Source organism: Bufo bufo, chromosome 3 (genome assembly GCF_905171765.1).
Source record: "Bufo bufo chromosome 3, aBufBuf1.1, whole genome shotgun sequence".
NCBI classification, from domain to species: Eukaryota; Metazoa; Chordata; class Amphibia; order Anura; family Bufonidae; genus Bufo; species Bufo bufo.
Window position 1 is genome coordinate 245,860,741 of NC_053391.1, and position 12,724 is coordinate 245,873,464.

The 12,724-nt window shown below is 45.9% G+C and overlaps 1 protein-coding gene across 1 annotated transcript in view; it reads right to left on the reverse strand.

Moving 5' to 3' along the window:
* Window positions 1-234: 234 nt before the first annotated feature.
* Window positions 235-12,724, reverse strand: part of TBC1D22B (TBC1 domain family member 22B) — a 69,981-nt gene continuing 57,491 nt past the window's right edge. Inside the window, exon 13 of the mRNA XM_040424067.1 lies at window positions 235-1,098. Within this exon, the coding sequence (XP_040280001.1) occupies window positions 970-1,098 (129 nt within the window). The 3' untranslated portion in view covers window positions 235-969. The remainder of the gene's footprint in view (window positions 1,099-12,724) is intronic.

The following is a 12,724-nucleotide window of genomic DNA, read 5'->3' on the forward strand; positions in this document are numbered from 1 at the left end:
AGTCTGATAACTAAATCCACTGCTTTTCCATAATTGCACTTTACTGAGCTTGAATTCTCCAGTGCCTGAACTGATAACGATGGAGAATTCTTCACTTGTCCTTCCAGTGATTTTCAAACAATGGCGATTCCTTATGAGCACAGGTACAAACAAGCACAAATGGAGTAGGCCACGGCATAACTGACACTTGTTAGTCCACCTTGTAGCAGCAAATCTACAACTGCAGTACCTCACATAAATCACAGTACAAGTTTGCGCCTCTAACAGTACATAAAAACAGAATTAGATTTTTTTTATTTTTTTTTATTCATATCCTCTGCCATGTTGCTGAAACTGAAGGCTAAGCTCCCTGGTCAGTACCATGCACAGTGATATGTGCTGCTCCAGTGAAGAATATTGAAATATTCCCATTTACCCCTATTTCTTCCTGGCTGTCCCTGAGTGATGGTCATACACTTCTTATGCACATTCTAGGGACTAAATAAACAGTATCTAGGGGATGCATCAGAGAAACAGAGGAATCCCGGTACATGTGTTTGGTGGCATCTGACATAACATTCAAAGCTTTAAAATGTTTGCTTTTTGCAGGAGTGTCTTTGAACTATTATTTTGTTAATAACCTTAAAATTTTGCACATTTTACACAGGAGCCACAGGTTTCAACAAAGACAAAGCATATATACTTGAATGAGATAAAGAATCACATTTTACAAATAAATTTAAATTATATACATTTCTATCCATATACATATGAAAGTCTGCTAATATACAAATAATCTGTACAGGGTTGATCACAGGTCCAGTCATTAGTCTTTTCATTAAATAGATATTTACGCACTCACACACAAATGCTTAAAAGAAGTCCAAATGAGTGAGTGAAAAGTAATGCAGGAGGCACTGGTGCAAAATGTACACGCTTCTTCCTGGTAGCAGGATTTCTGGAGTGTCCAGCCGTGGAGCACAATACGTTTCATCGCCGATAGTGGTTGGGAGCATCTGCAAACATGTATTTCAGTCTGTATGCTTCTGCCAAGAGGAGGCCGATTTCCTCATTGCCCCAGTGAATTGTAGGCAGGTTCTGGAGCAGCATAAGTAATCCCTAAAAGTAAAAATAATAGATATGGATTGTTCATCTGCAAGTCATCCCTCTAGATATCTTGCATGTGCAAAACTTACACTAATCTTAGTTGGTCTTCTTCTGGTAGGATCAGCTGGGACTAAAAACGTGTCCTAATGTACATGATTAATAGGCATCTGTCAGCAGATTTGTACCTATGTAACTGGCTGTCCTGTTACATGTGCGCTTGGCAGCTGAAGGCATCTATGTTGGTTCCATGTTCATGTGTACCACATTGCTGAGAAAAATGCAAATGAGCCTCTAGGAGCAATGAGGGTCTTGCCGTTACACCTAGACTGACAGGGCCACACATGACGATTCTTACATTCCTTGGCCCTGTCAATCAAAGTGCAGAGGGTGCAGCAGTTGCAGAGAGAACAGAGCCTCTAGGTGTAATGGCAAGCTCGGGTTTGCAACTTTTTAAACATCATTACTCCTAACTCTAAGAGCGAGTGTTGTTTCTATGCTGCCCTTGTCATTTTCCCAAAAAGGTGTCATGTTGAGAGAGGGGGCGGGCCAACGTCCTTGGCAAATTTATCTTCCTTTACGCCAGTTTTCTGGTGTAAAAGAAGAGTGAAATCAAGAGTAGCTCGAAGGTGTAGGACTAGGTGTGAGCCTCATCATACATAAGGCACATCCTCTGGCAGCGCAGGGGATATCATACACGGGTGTAAAACACCATTCTATGATAAATTCCCCCCAATATACCAACATGTCTGAAAGGTGGTACACCTACCTGGCGGCCACCACATCTGGCTGAGAATAAATAGAGCATGGCTTAGCTGTGCAAGTACTCCCTCTCCTTCATTCTCCATTTGGAGGTAGTGGCTAGTAGACACTTCACAAGGTGAAGCTGGGATCAGCTCTACTGAAAAAGTGGGAATCCTGAACCTTTTTATTACCGAAGATCTATCTGGCACCTGGGACACCCACCGGTCAGATGCTGATGGTCTATCCACAGGATAAATCATCAGTAATCAAAAAGGTACATAACTCCTTTAAATACCAGATATTTATGGCTTATCTTGTAGGTTTGCCATAAATGTTTAAGATGGAAAACCCTTTACACTGGTCATAAGCTTAGAGATTAAGGCATCTGATCCACAACTATCTCTGAACATTTCAATAACTGTGCAAGATGATATTTCGGGAGAAGCTGGAATACACACAACAGTTTGCAATAATTGTAGCACAGATAACATTTTTTCCCTGTGATTTTAACTCCCATAGCAAGTCTTATATACAACTAAACAGTTTATTGTAGGTAAATGGCCAGCTTTAAAGTTTACTTAAAGAGAATGTATCATCATAAAATAACATTTTGGTGTTTTTTATTTGACCGTTCTGAAATATTGCAGTCTCCACACTGGTTGCTAGAGCAGTCTCAACAGGGTAGTGCTTCCTCTGCATCTCTTGTTAGCTTTGCTGTAGCTTGGGATGGAATGAGCAGAGTCATCTCATTATCATTAGATGATGGGGTAATTAATAAAAGCTCTATTCTACTGCAGGAGGCCTAGATAAAAGGAGGATATTAACACTATACGCACTGATAACACTCTGTATGCATCTCCGGCTCTGCTCCATCACTTCCTGGTATAGACTTTTCTTTCACAATTGACATAAGCATGAAATTGGTGCGCTGCCTATACAGAAAAGCAATTTGTATCTTCAAGGCAGCGCTCCAGGGAACTAAAGAACATGAGACATTCCCTTTACCTTCCCTTGACTTAAAATGTATGTATCATTATGACTGGGCATCTAAGAGCAACTAGAAATCCCTACAAGCATAGATGTAAAAGTTCCCATACCTTGGCATTACTGAAGACAGTCTATTATGCTCTTATATCAGCCATTGCAGGCTGCATTGTCCTTCAATGTGAATGCTAACAAGAAATTAGAGGAGTCAAATTGCTTTTGAGGCTCAAGGGGAATCTAGAACGTGTTTTTTTTTTTTCTAATAAAAAGATTCATAGTAAACGATTGTGAATTTCACATTTTATTTTGCTATAATTCAGCATGAAAAACAAATGTTATTTATTTTCTGCTCTAGTTGTTACATATTCTCTTTACTTCATTATAATGCTGCCCACTTGTGTTCAGTCTGTATAGTAATGTGCACGTCCACCTACTAAAAGGTAGGTTCACACTAGGGCTGCACGATATGGGAATTTTGTGCGATTGCGATTAGGGCCCTAAAAATTGCGATAAAGATGTGTGATGCAATATTTTAAGGGAATTGTGCTAGAGGTCTATTTGCTTGGATTTTCCCATATGAGCCGCTGACGCGGCTGGGTATGACATAGTTATGGGGGATCTGGGGATGACGCTGTGTTGTGGGGGATCTGTGGAGGACGCTGTGTTGTGGGGGGATCTGTGGAGGACGCTGTGTTGTGGGGGATCTGTGGAGGACGCTGTGTTGTGGGGGATCTGTGGAGGACGCTGTGTTGTGGGGGATCTGTGGAGGACGCTGTGTTGTGGGGGATCTGTGGAGGACGCTGTGTTGTGGGGGATCTGTGGAGGACGCTGTGTTGTGGGGGATCTGTGGAGGACGCCGTTATGTGGGGGATCTGTGGAGGACGCCGTTATGTGGGGGATCTGTGGAGGACGCCGTTATGTGGGGGATCTGTGGAGGACGCCGTTATGTGGGGGATCTGTGGAGGACAGTGTTATGGGGGATGTGTGCTATGACACATAGGGCCATGAGGGGGGCCAGCATAAGACATATAGCATCTTATGTCCTAAACTGCGCACATAACTGGCTTTGTGTTAAGTATTTTACTAGTGTGTGAAACAATCTCTCTCCTATTGATAACAGGTCCAGCCTCTGTACTCACTGTCATGATGAATGCACTACAGCGAGCGGGCCGGCCAGCGCGTGACTGACGTCACTTAGTAACGCTCCTTCCACTTCAGGAAGCAGGAGCGTTACTAAGTGACGTCAGTCACGCGCCGGCCAGTCCGCTAGCTGCCGTGCATTGCATTCATCGTGACAGTGAGTACAGAGGCTGGACCTGTTATCAATAGGAGAGAGATTGTTTCACACACTAGTAAAATACTTTACACACAAAGCCAGTTATGTGCGCGGGGCCCCTTCATATATAATCGCGGCATTTTCGGGTCGGCCAAATCGCATTTGCCGATTATCGCGATTCGATTATTTTTTCGATTTATCGTGCAGCCCTAGTTCACACTTGCGTTAAACAGATCTGGCAGCTTGTCGGAGTTCACCAGATCCAGTTGGATACTGCCGTTCACGGCCAGATCCCAATGATTAAAATGGGATCCAAACTCTTTCTGGCATGAGTCCTGGGTTTCGGCAGGACAAAAACTGGTGCAAATAGTGAGGTATGGCAGTATCTGGCTTGGCTGGATTTGGTGAACATCCTGCCTGATCCGTTCAACCCAAGTGTGAACTTACCCTAATCTGAATGGCCAATTTACACCTGTTCAGTTCATCCTTAAATTGTCAATAGTCAGGTCAAGTCGTGACAGTTAGACCTCATTCAGACAGCTGTAGTGTTTTGTGGATCCGCAAAACACGAATACCGGCCGTGGTGTGCGTTCTGAAATTTGCATACTGCACATGGCCGCAACAGTAATAGAAAAAGTCTATATTTGTCCACTCTATCCTTTGCGGAGCCATCTTTTGAAATTAATGGGTCCGCACCTGTTCTGCACAAATTGCGGAACGGGTGCGGACTCTTTCATACGGCCTTCTGAATGAGCCCTTACAGTGAAAAAGCTGTAACAGAAAGGACCCACTCCCTGAGAAGAGACATGACCCCTAAGCTGCCAGCGTGAATATAAAATCTAGCACAGCATTCAATAGGGAGATTTCTAGATCTATGTGGGGAACAGGGCTGGTTCTAGCTTTATTAGAAAGAGATTGTCACACACTATATTATGCCTGACTTTCATTTTTTACATTAATCATTAGATAATCCCTTTAATGCTTAAAGGGGATGTGTAGTGCTAGTAGATCAATGACCTATCCTCAAGATATATCAACAACATGAGATTGGCAGGACTCAGATTCCCGACACCCAAGCTGATCAGCCTTTAAATGTTTACGTTCACAAGCTGACAATATGTACATAGCTAATACTTTGTGACATTAACAGCCTGATATTATAGCAAACTATCAATGAGATTTGTGCAACTGCTCATGTAGTCAAGGTTTCATTCACCTCTCCACTGGATGCTGCATTGCAGCAAACTGTGCTACTTGATCCAGTAAAATGATTGATACCATGATGGAAATCTATCAGACCCCATTATAGTCAATGAGATGTGTTGGACACCACTGGTTTCTGTCTCTTATGACGGATCCTGCATCACCACTGTTCTTCTTTGTTCTGTTATGACGGAAATAACAGAGGTGTGAAGCCAGCCTTAGGCTACTTTCACACTGGCGTTTCTGGGTCCGCTTGTGAGATCCGCTTCAGGGCTCTCACAAGCGGCCCAAAACGGATCAGTTCAGCCCCAATGCATTCTGAATGGAAAAGGATCCGCTCAGAATGTATCAGTTTGCCTCCGTTCAGCCTCCATTCCGCTCTAGAGGCGGACACCAAAACGCTGCCTGCAGCGTTTTGATGTCCGCCTGACGATGCGGAGACAAACGGATCCGTCCTGACTTACAATGCAAGTCAAGGGGACAGATCCGTTTTCACTGAAACAATATGGTGCAATTGAAAACTGATCCGCCTCCCATTGACTTTCAATGTAAGTCAGGACGGATCGGTTTGTATTATCATGGTAATGTATTGTTCATGGTAATGCAAACTGATCCGTTCTGAACGGATACAAGCGTTTGCATTATAGGTGCGGATCCGTCTGTGCATATACCAGACGGATCCGCACCTAACGCAGGTGTGAAAGTAGCCTTAGTCATTGAGTAGTGTTAATCGAGCACCGTAGTGCTCGGGCCGAACACATCGGGATGTTCGGGTGCTCGACCGAGCACCCGAGTATAATGGAAGTCAATGGGAGAACCCAAGCATTAAACCAGGCACCCCCTGCTCTGAAGAGGGGAGGGTGCCTTGTTTATAGGAAAATGTCAGAAATTTATTGAAACACAACCGAAATGCTTCTGGAACAGCATGGGGAGGATGTCTGGATGCATCTTGTACTCGCAGGTCGCTGCTGGGAACCAGGTTGTCCGAATAGTACGCCACTTTTACAGACTGACAATAATACGCACAAAACCGAAAAAAACATTCTTTACTGTATATTTACTTGTATATAAAGTGCAAGTGCTGCCAAAAATTAGAAGAGGAAAAGGAACTCCGATACAACCTGTATATCACATAATGGAGGGCCTTATTCACATTGTGGTACAATAGTTCAGGTAGTGGGACTCCTAGACTCATAAAGCCTATGCACTAAGGGAAAGGGCTGCCAAAAATTACAAGGAACCGGCACTCCAAAACACCCTTTGTTACACATAAAGGATGACATCATACACACCCTTGAAAAATGATTATTAATGGCCTGCTGGTGACACTCAAAAACATTTGGAGCAAGGGCTTGCTGATCTGACCATCTAAAACATTAGGGGCGATGGTCTGCTGCCGCATTGGTGACTCTAAATAACCCCCGTGACGGCGACTATCCATTCAGATATCTGCCCTATCAACTTTCGATGTTCTTTTCTGTGCCTACCATGGCGATCACGGGTAACGGGGAATCAGGGTTCGATGCCGGAGATAGAGCCTGAGAAAGGGCAATTACCCACTCCCGACTCGGTAGTAACAATAAATAACAACAACAGGGTGCTGCTGCATTCCTCTTTTTTTTTTGTTTTCAGCCATGGCGGCGTGCACCTACGCATTGGGAGGTGCTGACTAACTTCCTTTTTTTTTGCAGTTTTACAATTCTGGAGATGTGGCAGTCCAGATAGTCGTGCACTCCTGATCAGCCTGTCTGCCCCATAGGCTGATTTTAATTAGTCACAGTATAAAGCTGTGGCCTTCTCTCACTACATTCATTGGAAGCTGTCTGGCACAAGGAAAGGTATGGAGTGGGCTCGGCATGCATGTTGGTACCTGAATCACTTGTAAGTAATGGAGGCCATTTTAGCACCAAAAATGGTAAAAGGCAGAGTGGACCCAGCATGCATGTGGATCCAACACTTCCTGAACTTTATAGCGGCCATTTTGGCGCATAACAGGTAGTATTTTGTGTTAGAACACGTCTTACAGAGATCACCTAGATGTTCGGCAGACGGGCTCAGATGGTTTTATACAAAATGGATTTGCCAAGCATTTAACTTTATAAATAAGCGTAGCATTAGCACTATAATAATTTTTGTGACTATGGCATTATTGTATTTCATCTGATTTGCAGGGTGCTGCTGCATTCCTCTTTTTTTTTATACAGCCATGGCAGCGTGCACCTGAGCATTGGGAGGTGCTGACTATCCCCCTTTTTCTTAATAAATAACAATACAGCACTCCTAAGCGGCCCTGTTATTGGAATGAGTACACTGTCCATTAACGAGGATCTATTGGAGGGCAAGTCTGGTGCCTCCACAATGTTCACCCAGGGTGCCATTATGGTGAGGATTGTGTTGCCCAGACTCTTGGCAACTTAGATGGACTTGTAGGTGAGGGCCTGCAGCCGCTTTGTTGACTCTAGATAACTTCTAGGCGATCGCACATCCAACTTTGGAGCAATTGGAGCAACAAGGACCTTCTGGTATAGCACCATTTTGCTTGTCCTCTCCACCAGAGGAATGAGAGATTAGAAGTTTGCAGTGGGGTTCAAGAAGGGTGAACACCCAGTAATCAGTGTTGTCTAAAATGCGTATAACGCACGGGTCGTGAGAAAGGCAGCCAAACATGAAGTCAGCCATGTGTGCCAGAGTACCAACAGGCAATACTTTGCTGTTGTCATCAGAAGGTGAGCTGACCCTGTAAAACATTATATGCGAGAGCCTGCAGTTAAACTGACCCTGTAAAACATTATATGCGAGGGCCTGCAGTTGAGCTGACCCTGTAAAACATTATATGCGAGGGCCTGCAGTTGAGCTGACCCTGTAAAACATTATATGCAAGGGCCTGCAGGTGAGCTGACCATGTAAAAAATTATATGCGAGGGCATATATGCGACGAATAAGCATGTTGATATGATGACAGATGAGGATGAGAAAAGGAAGATTTAACCATATACCCTTTTTTGTGGTGGAAGGGGTGCATGGGAATACAGTGTATTGAGTACATTAAACAACACATTTAAAGTGCCTCTGTTCATCTGCTTTCTTCTGGTGGAGTTGAGAAATCTGGGGCAAACCAGGCCTTGTTCATTTTTATAAGCGTCAACCTGTCAGCATTTTCAGTTGACAGGCGAATACGCTTATCTGTTATGATGCCACCAGCAGCACTAAATACCCGCTCAGACAAAACGCTGACGGCAGGGCAGGCCAGCACCTCCAAGGCGTAGAGCGCCAGTTCGTGCTATGTGTCCAGCTTGGACACCCAATAGTTGTAAGGCACTGAGGGATCACTGAGGACGCCGACACGTTCTGCTACGTACTCCTTCACCATCTTCCAAAACTTCTCCCTCCTTGTGACACTAGGCCGCGCATCAGGGTGAGGGTGCTGGCGGGGGTGTCATGAAACTGTCCCAGGCCTTGGAGAGAGTGTTGCCCTGGCTCTGTTGGAACTGCTGTGTGTTCCCCTCGTCTCCCCTCCTCGGTTGGCCAAGGAAGTATGGACTCTGCCGGCAGCGTTGTCAGATGGAAATTTTTGGAGCAATTTTTCAACAAGGACCTTCTGGTATTGCACCGTTTTGCTTCTCCTCTCCACCTGAAGAATGAGAGATGAGAAGTTCTTTGTAGTGGAAGTCGAGAAGGGTGAACACCCAATAACCCGTGTTGTCTAAAATGCGTGTAACGCGCGGGTCGCGGGAAAGGCAGCCTAACATGAAGTCAGCCATGTGTGCCAGAGTACCAACAGGCAAGACTTTGCTGTCGTTATCAGGAGGATCACTCTCAATCTCCTCATCCTCTTCTGCCCACCCACGCTGAACAGATGGAAAAAAACTTCCATGGATACTACCCTCTGTAGCGGAGGCAACCGTCTCCTGCTCCTCCTCCTTATCGTCCAATTCGAACTAAGACGGACGGAGGGTGGTCTGGCCATCACCCTGTGTAATGTCTTCTTCCCTCGTTTTCACCTCTTCCACATGCAAAGAGTCATCCTTAATTGTGAGCAGCGAGCATTTGAGTAGACACAGAAGTGGGATGGTGATGCTGATAATAGCGTTATCGCTGCTCACCATCTGTGTTGATTACTCAAAGTTTCTTAAAATGTCACAGAGGTCAGACATCCATGCCCACTCCTCGCTTCTGATTAGCGGAAGCTGACTGGAAAGGCGACGACCATGTTTCAGCTGGTATTCCACTACTGCCCTCTGCTGCTCACAAAGCCTGGCCAACATGTGGAACGTGGAGTTCCAGCGCGTGCTCACGTCGTACAAAAGCTGGTGAGCTGGCAAGTTAAAGCGCTGCTGCAGCGTTGACAGACCGGCTGAAGCTGTCGATGACTTGCGTAAATGTGCACACACAAAGCACACCTTCACCAATAGCTCAGGCAAATTGGGGTAGGTTTTGAGAAACCGCTGAAACACTAAGTTTAAGACGTGGGCTAGGCATGGGATGTGTGTGAGCTTTCCGAACTCCAAAGCCACCACCAAGTTATGGCCATTATCACAAACAACCATGCCTGGTTCTAGGTTGAGTGGCGAGAGCCACAGCTCAGTCTGGTCTCTTATCCCCTGCAACAGCTTTGCGGCGGTGTGCTGTCTGTCCCCTAAGAATATCAGCTTCAGCACGGCCTGTTGACGCTTCCCCACTGCAGTGCTACACTGCTTCCAGCTACCGGCTGACTGGTGCTGCACGCGGATAATTTGGAGGTGGAAGTGGAGGAGGAGGAGGAGGAGAAGGAGAAGAAGTGGGGGTTGGAGCCACTAACGTAGGTGCTGGCGGAAACCCTGATCGACGTAGAGCCCGCAATCCTCGGTAGCACCTGTGCCATCCCAGGGTACGACTCGCTCCCGGCCTCCACAACATTCACCCAGTGTGCCGTCAGGGAAATTTAAGGTCCTTGGCCAAATGCACTTGTCCATGTGTCCGTGGTTAAGTGGACCTTCCCAGTAACTGCGTTGGTCAAAGCACGTTTGACGTTTCGGGACACATGTTGGTGTAAGGCGGCTGGGGACAGAGTACTGCAGGATGGCCGCAGACATCAGGCTGTGGAAGGCCTCAGTGTCCACAAGCTTAAATAGCAACATTTCCAGGGCCAGTAATTTTGAAAGGTGCACATTTAGTGCTATGGCATGTGGGTGGCTGGGTATTTGCACTTTCGTTTAAATGCCTGGGGTAATGACATTTGGACTCTGCACTGGGACAGGGAAGTGGATGTGGTCGCTGATGGTGCTTGCAAAGGTCCAGGTGCAGGGCAGGAGGCATCCTCGCCTGCGCCTTCAACAGGCGATTGGTCAGCACGTACAATAGGGGAAGAGGAGGCAGTGGTGTGACCCGCAGACACAGATTGTGGACCCAGGCGTTCGTCCCACTTATTACGGTGCTTGGATGCCATGTGGTGGATCATGCTGGTGGTGGTGAGGTTGCTAGTGTTCACACCCCGGCTCATTTTGGTGTGGCACAGGTTGCAAACTTCTATTCTTTTGTCGTCCGCACTTTCTTCAAAAAAGCGCCATACTGCGGAACACCTACCCCTTGGCAAGGGAAATTTACGCAAGGGGGTGCTCCGTGGAACAGTTGCGGGCCTACTTGGTGAGGCTTGCCTTCTCCCTTTTGCAACCCCACTGCCTCTTCCAGTCTGTTGCGGTGCTGCAGAACCTTCCCCCTCTATACAGCTGTCCTCGCTTGGCTTTCCACCTTCCCAGGTTGGGTCAGTGACCTCATCGTCCACCACCTCCTTTTCCACTTCCTCACTCTGATCATCCTCTTGATTTGTTGACCTAACCACAACCGCAGTGATTGACTGTGTCTCATCCTCTTCATCAACCTCTTGAGACAGTAATTGCGGTTGACTCATTGGCAACTGTGTCTCATCATCATCCACCTCATTAAACACTAATTGCCGTTCCCCACTGTCATGTTCTTGTGACTGTGGATGCTCAAGAGGTTGGGAATCAGGGCACAAGATCTCATGTCCCTCTTCAAGTGTGCTTGGTGAGAGGGCCAAATCAAGTAATGGCGATGAAAAAAGCTCCTTGGATTTTCCGAGTGTGGGATCACTTGTTTTGCCAGACTCTCCATGGTGGGAGGAAGGAGGATCAGGGAGAGGATTCTCTTGACCAGACTCTTGGCTACTGAGACTGGACTTCGTGGAAGACAGGGTGGTGCTTAACCGACTGGAAGCATTATCTGCTGCAATCCAACCGACCACCTTGTGGCAGTGGTCTGACTTCAAGAGTTTTGTCCTGCGATGCCCTGCAAACTGTGACATAAAGCTAAGTATCGTGGATGATTGTTTTTCTTGTGCTCTGGCAGCAGGCACAGTTTCAATGCGCACAGGGCCACGGCCTCTGCGTGAACCATCAGCATCACGGCCACTTCCCCGTCCTTTACTGCTCGCCTTGCGCATATTAAATGTTATATGCACGCTTGACACACAAGATGTGGCACGGATGTCACAGTTCACAGCAAGCACAGTATATAGAAAAAGTACATAAAAGTATGGAAAAGGGAAAATAGATTTCAGTTATATTTCTCCATTTTCAGGCCCTGACACACAGAAGGTATTGGACAGATGTCTCTAGTCAGACACCCTCTATATAAAAAACTATTGAAAACGCTGCAAAAAAAAAAAAAAAAATAATTGTACTGTAGCTATAAAATACTGCCAGCCTGCCACAACACACAATAGTCCTTAAAAGGACTTTTGGGTCTTTGAAACATTTTTCTACTAAATTGATTGCGATCAGACTGCCTACACTCTGTCCCTTCCGAAGCACAGCTCTCCCTGACTACAAAATGAGCCGAACATGCATCATCGGGTGCGATGACGTGTTCCGGCCAACCAATCACTGTAATGCCCGTAGCCAACATGACTACTGGCATTACAGTAAGGGCAGTACTTACCTGCACGTTTATTGACTGCATAGCAGCCGCAAAACGTGCGGGAATGAGACTCGAGTATGGCGCTTGAGCACATGCGGTACTCGGCCGAGTACCGCCATGTGCCGAGCATAGCGATGCTTGAGCCGAACAGCAGTTCGGCCGAGCATGCTCGCTCAAAACGATCACTGAGCATTGCCTACACTGCATACAAATGTACCCACTTCTCAGCTGAGAATAGGATGGGCTGTGGAGAAATCTGCTGTGACTGGATGTAAATATGAACGCTCTAATTCACTGACTGCACACTAATAACTTGAAAATAATGAGGAATTAAAACGTGAAGCGATTTGGAATGTTAAATATATATTTTTATAAATTTATAGAGTGATTAAGCTTTATTTATATTAAACTGGAAAACCCCTTTGCCATTGAGCAGGGGAAGGTAATGTAGACCGAAGAGGAGGGAACTGTATCTAAAGTGCAAATGCCATGGCCGATAATTTGGCTCATCATCTGGAA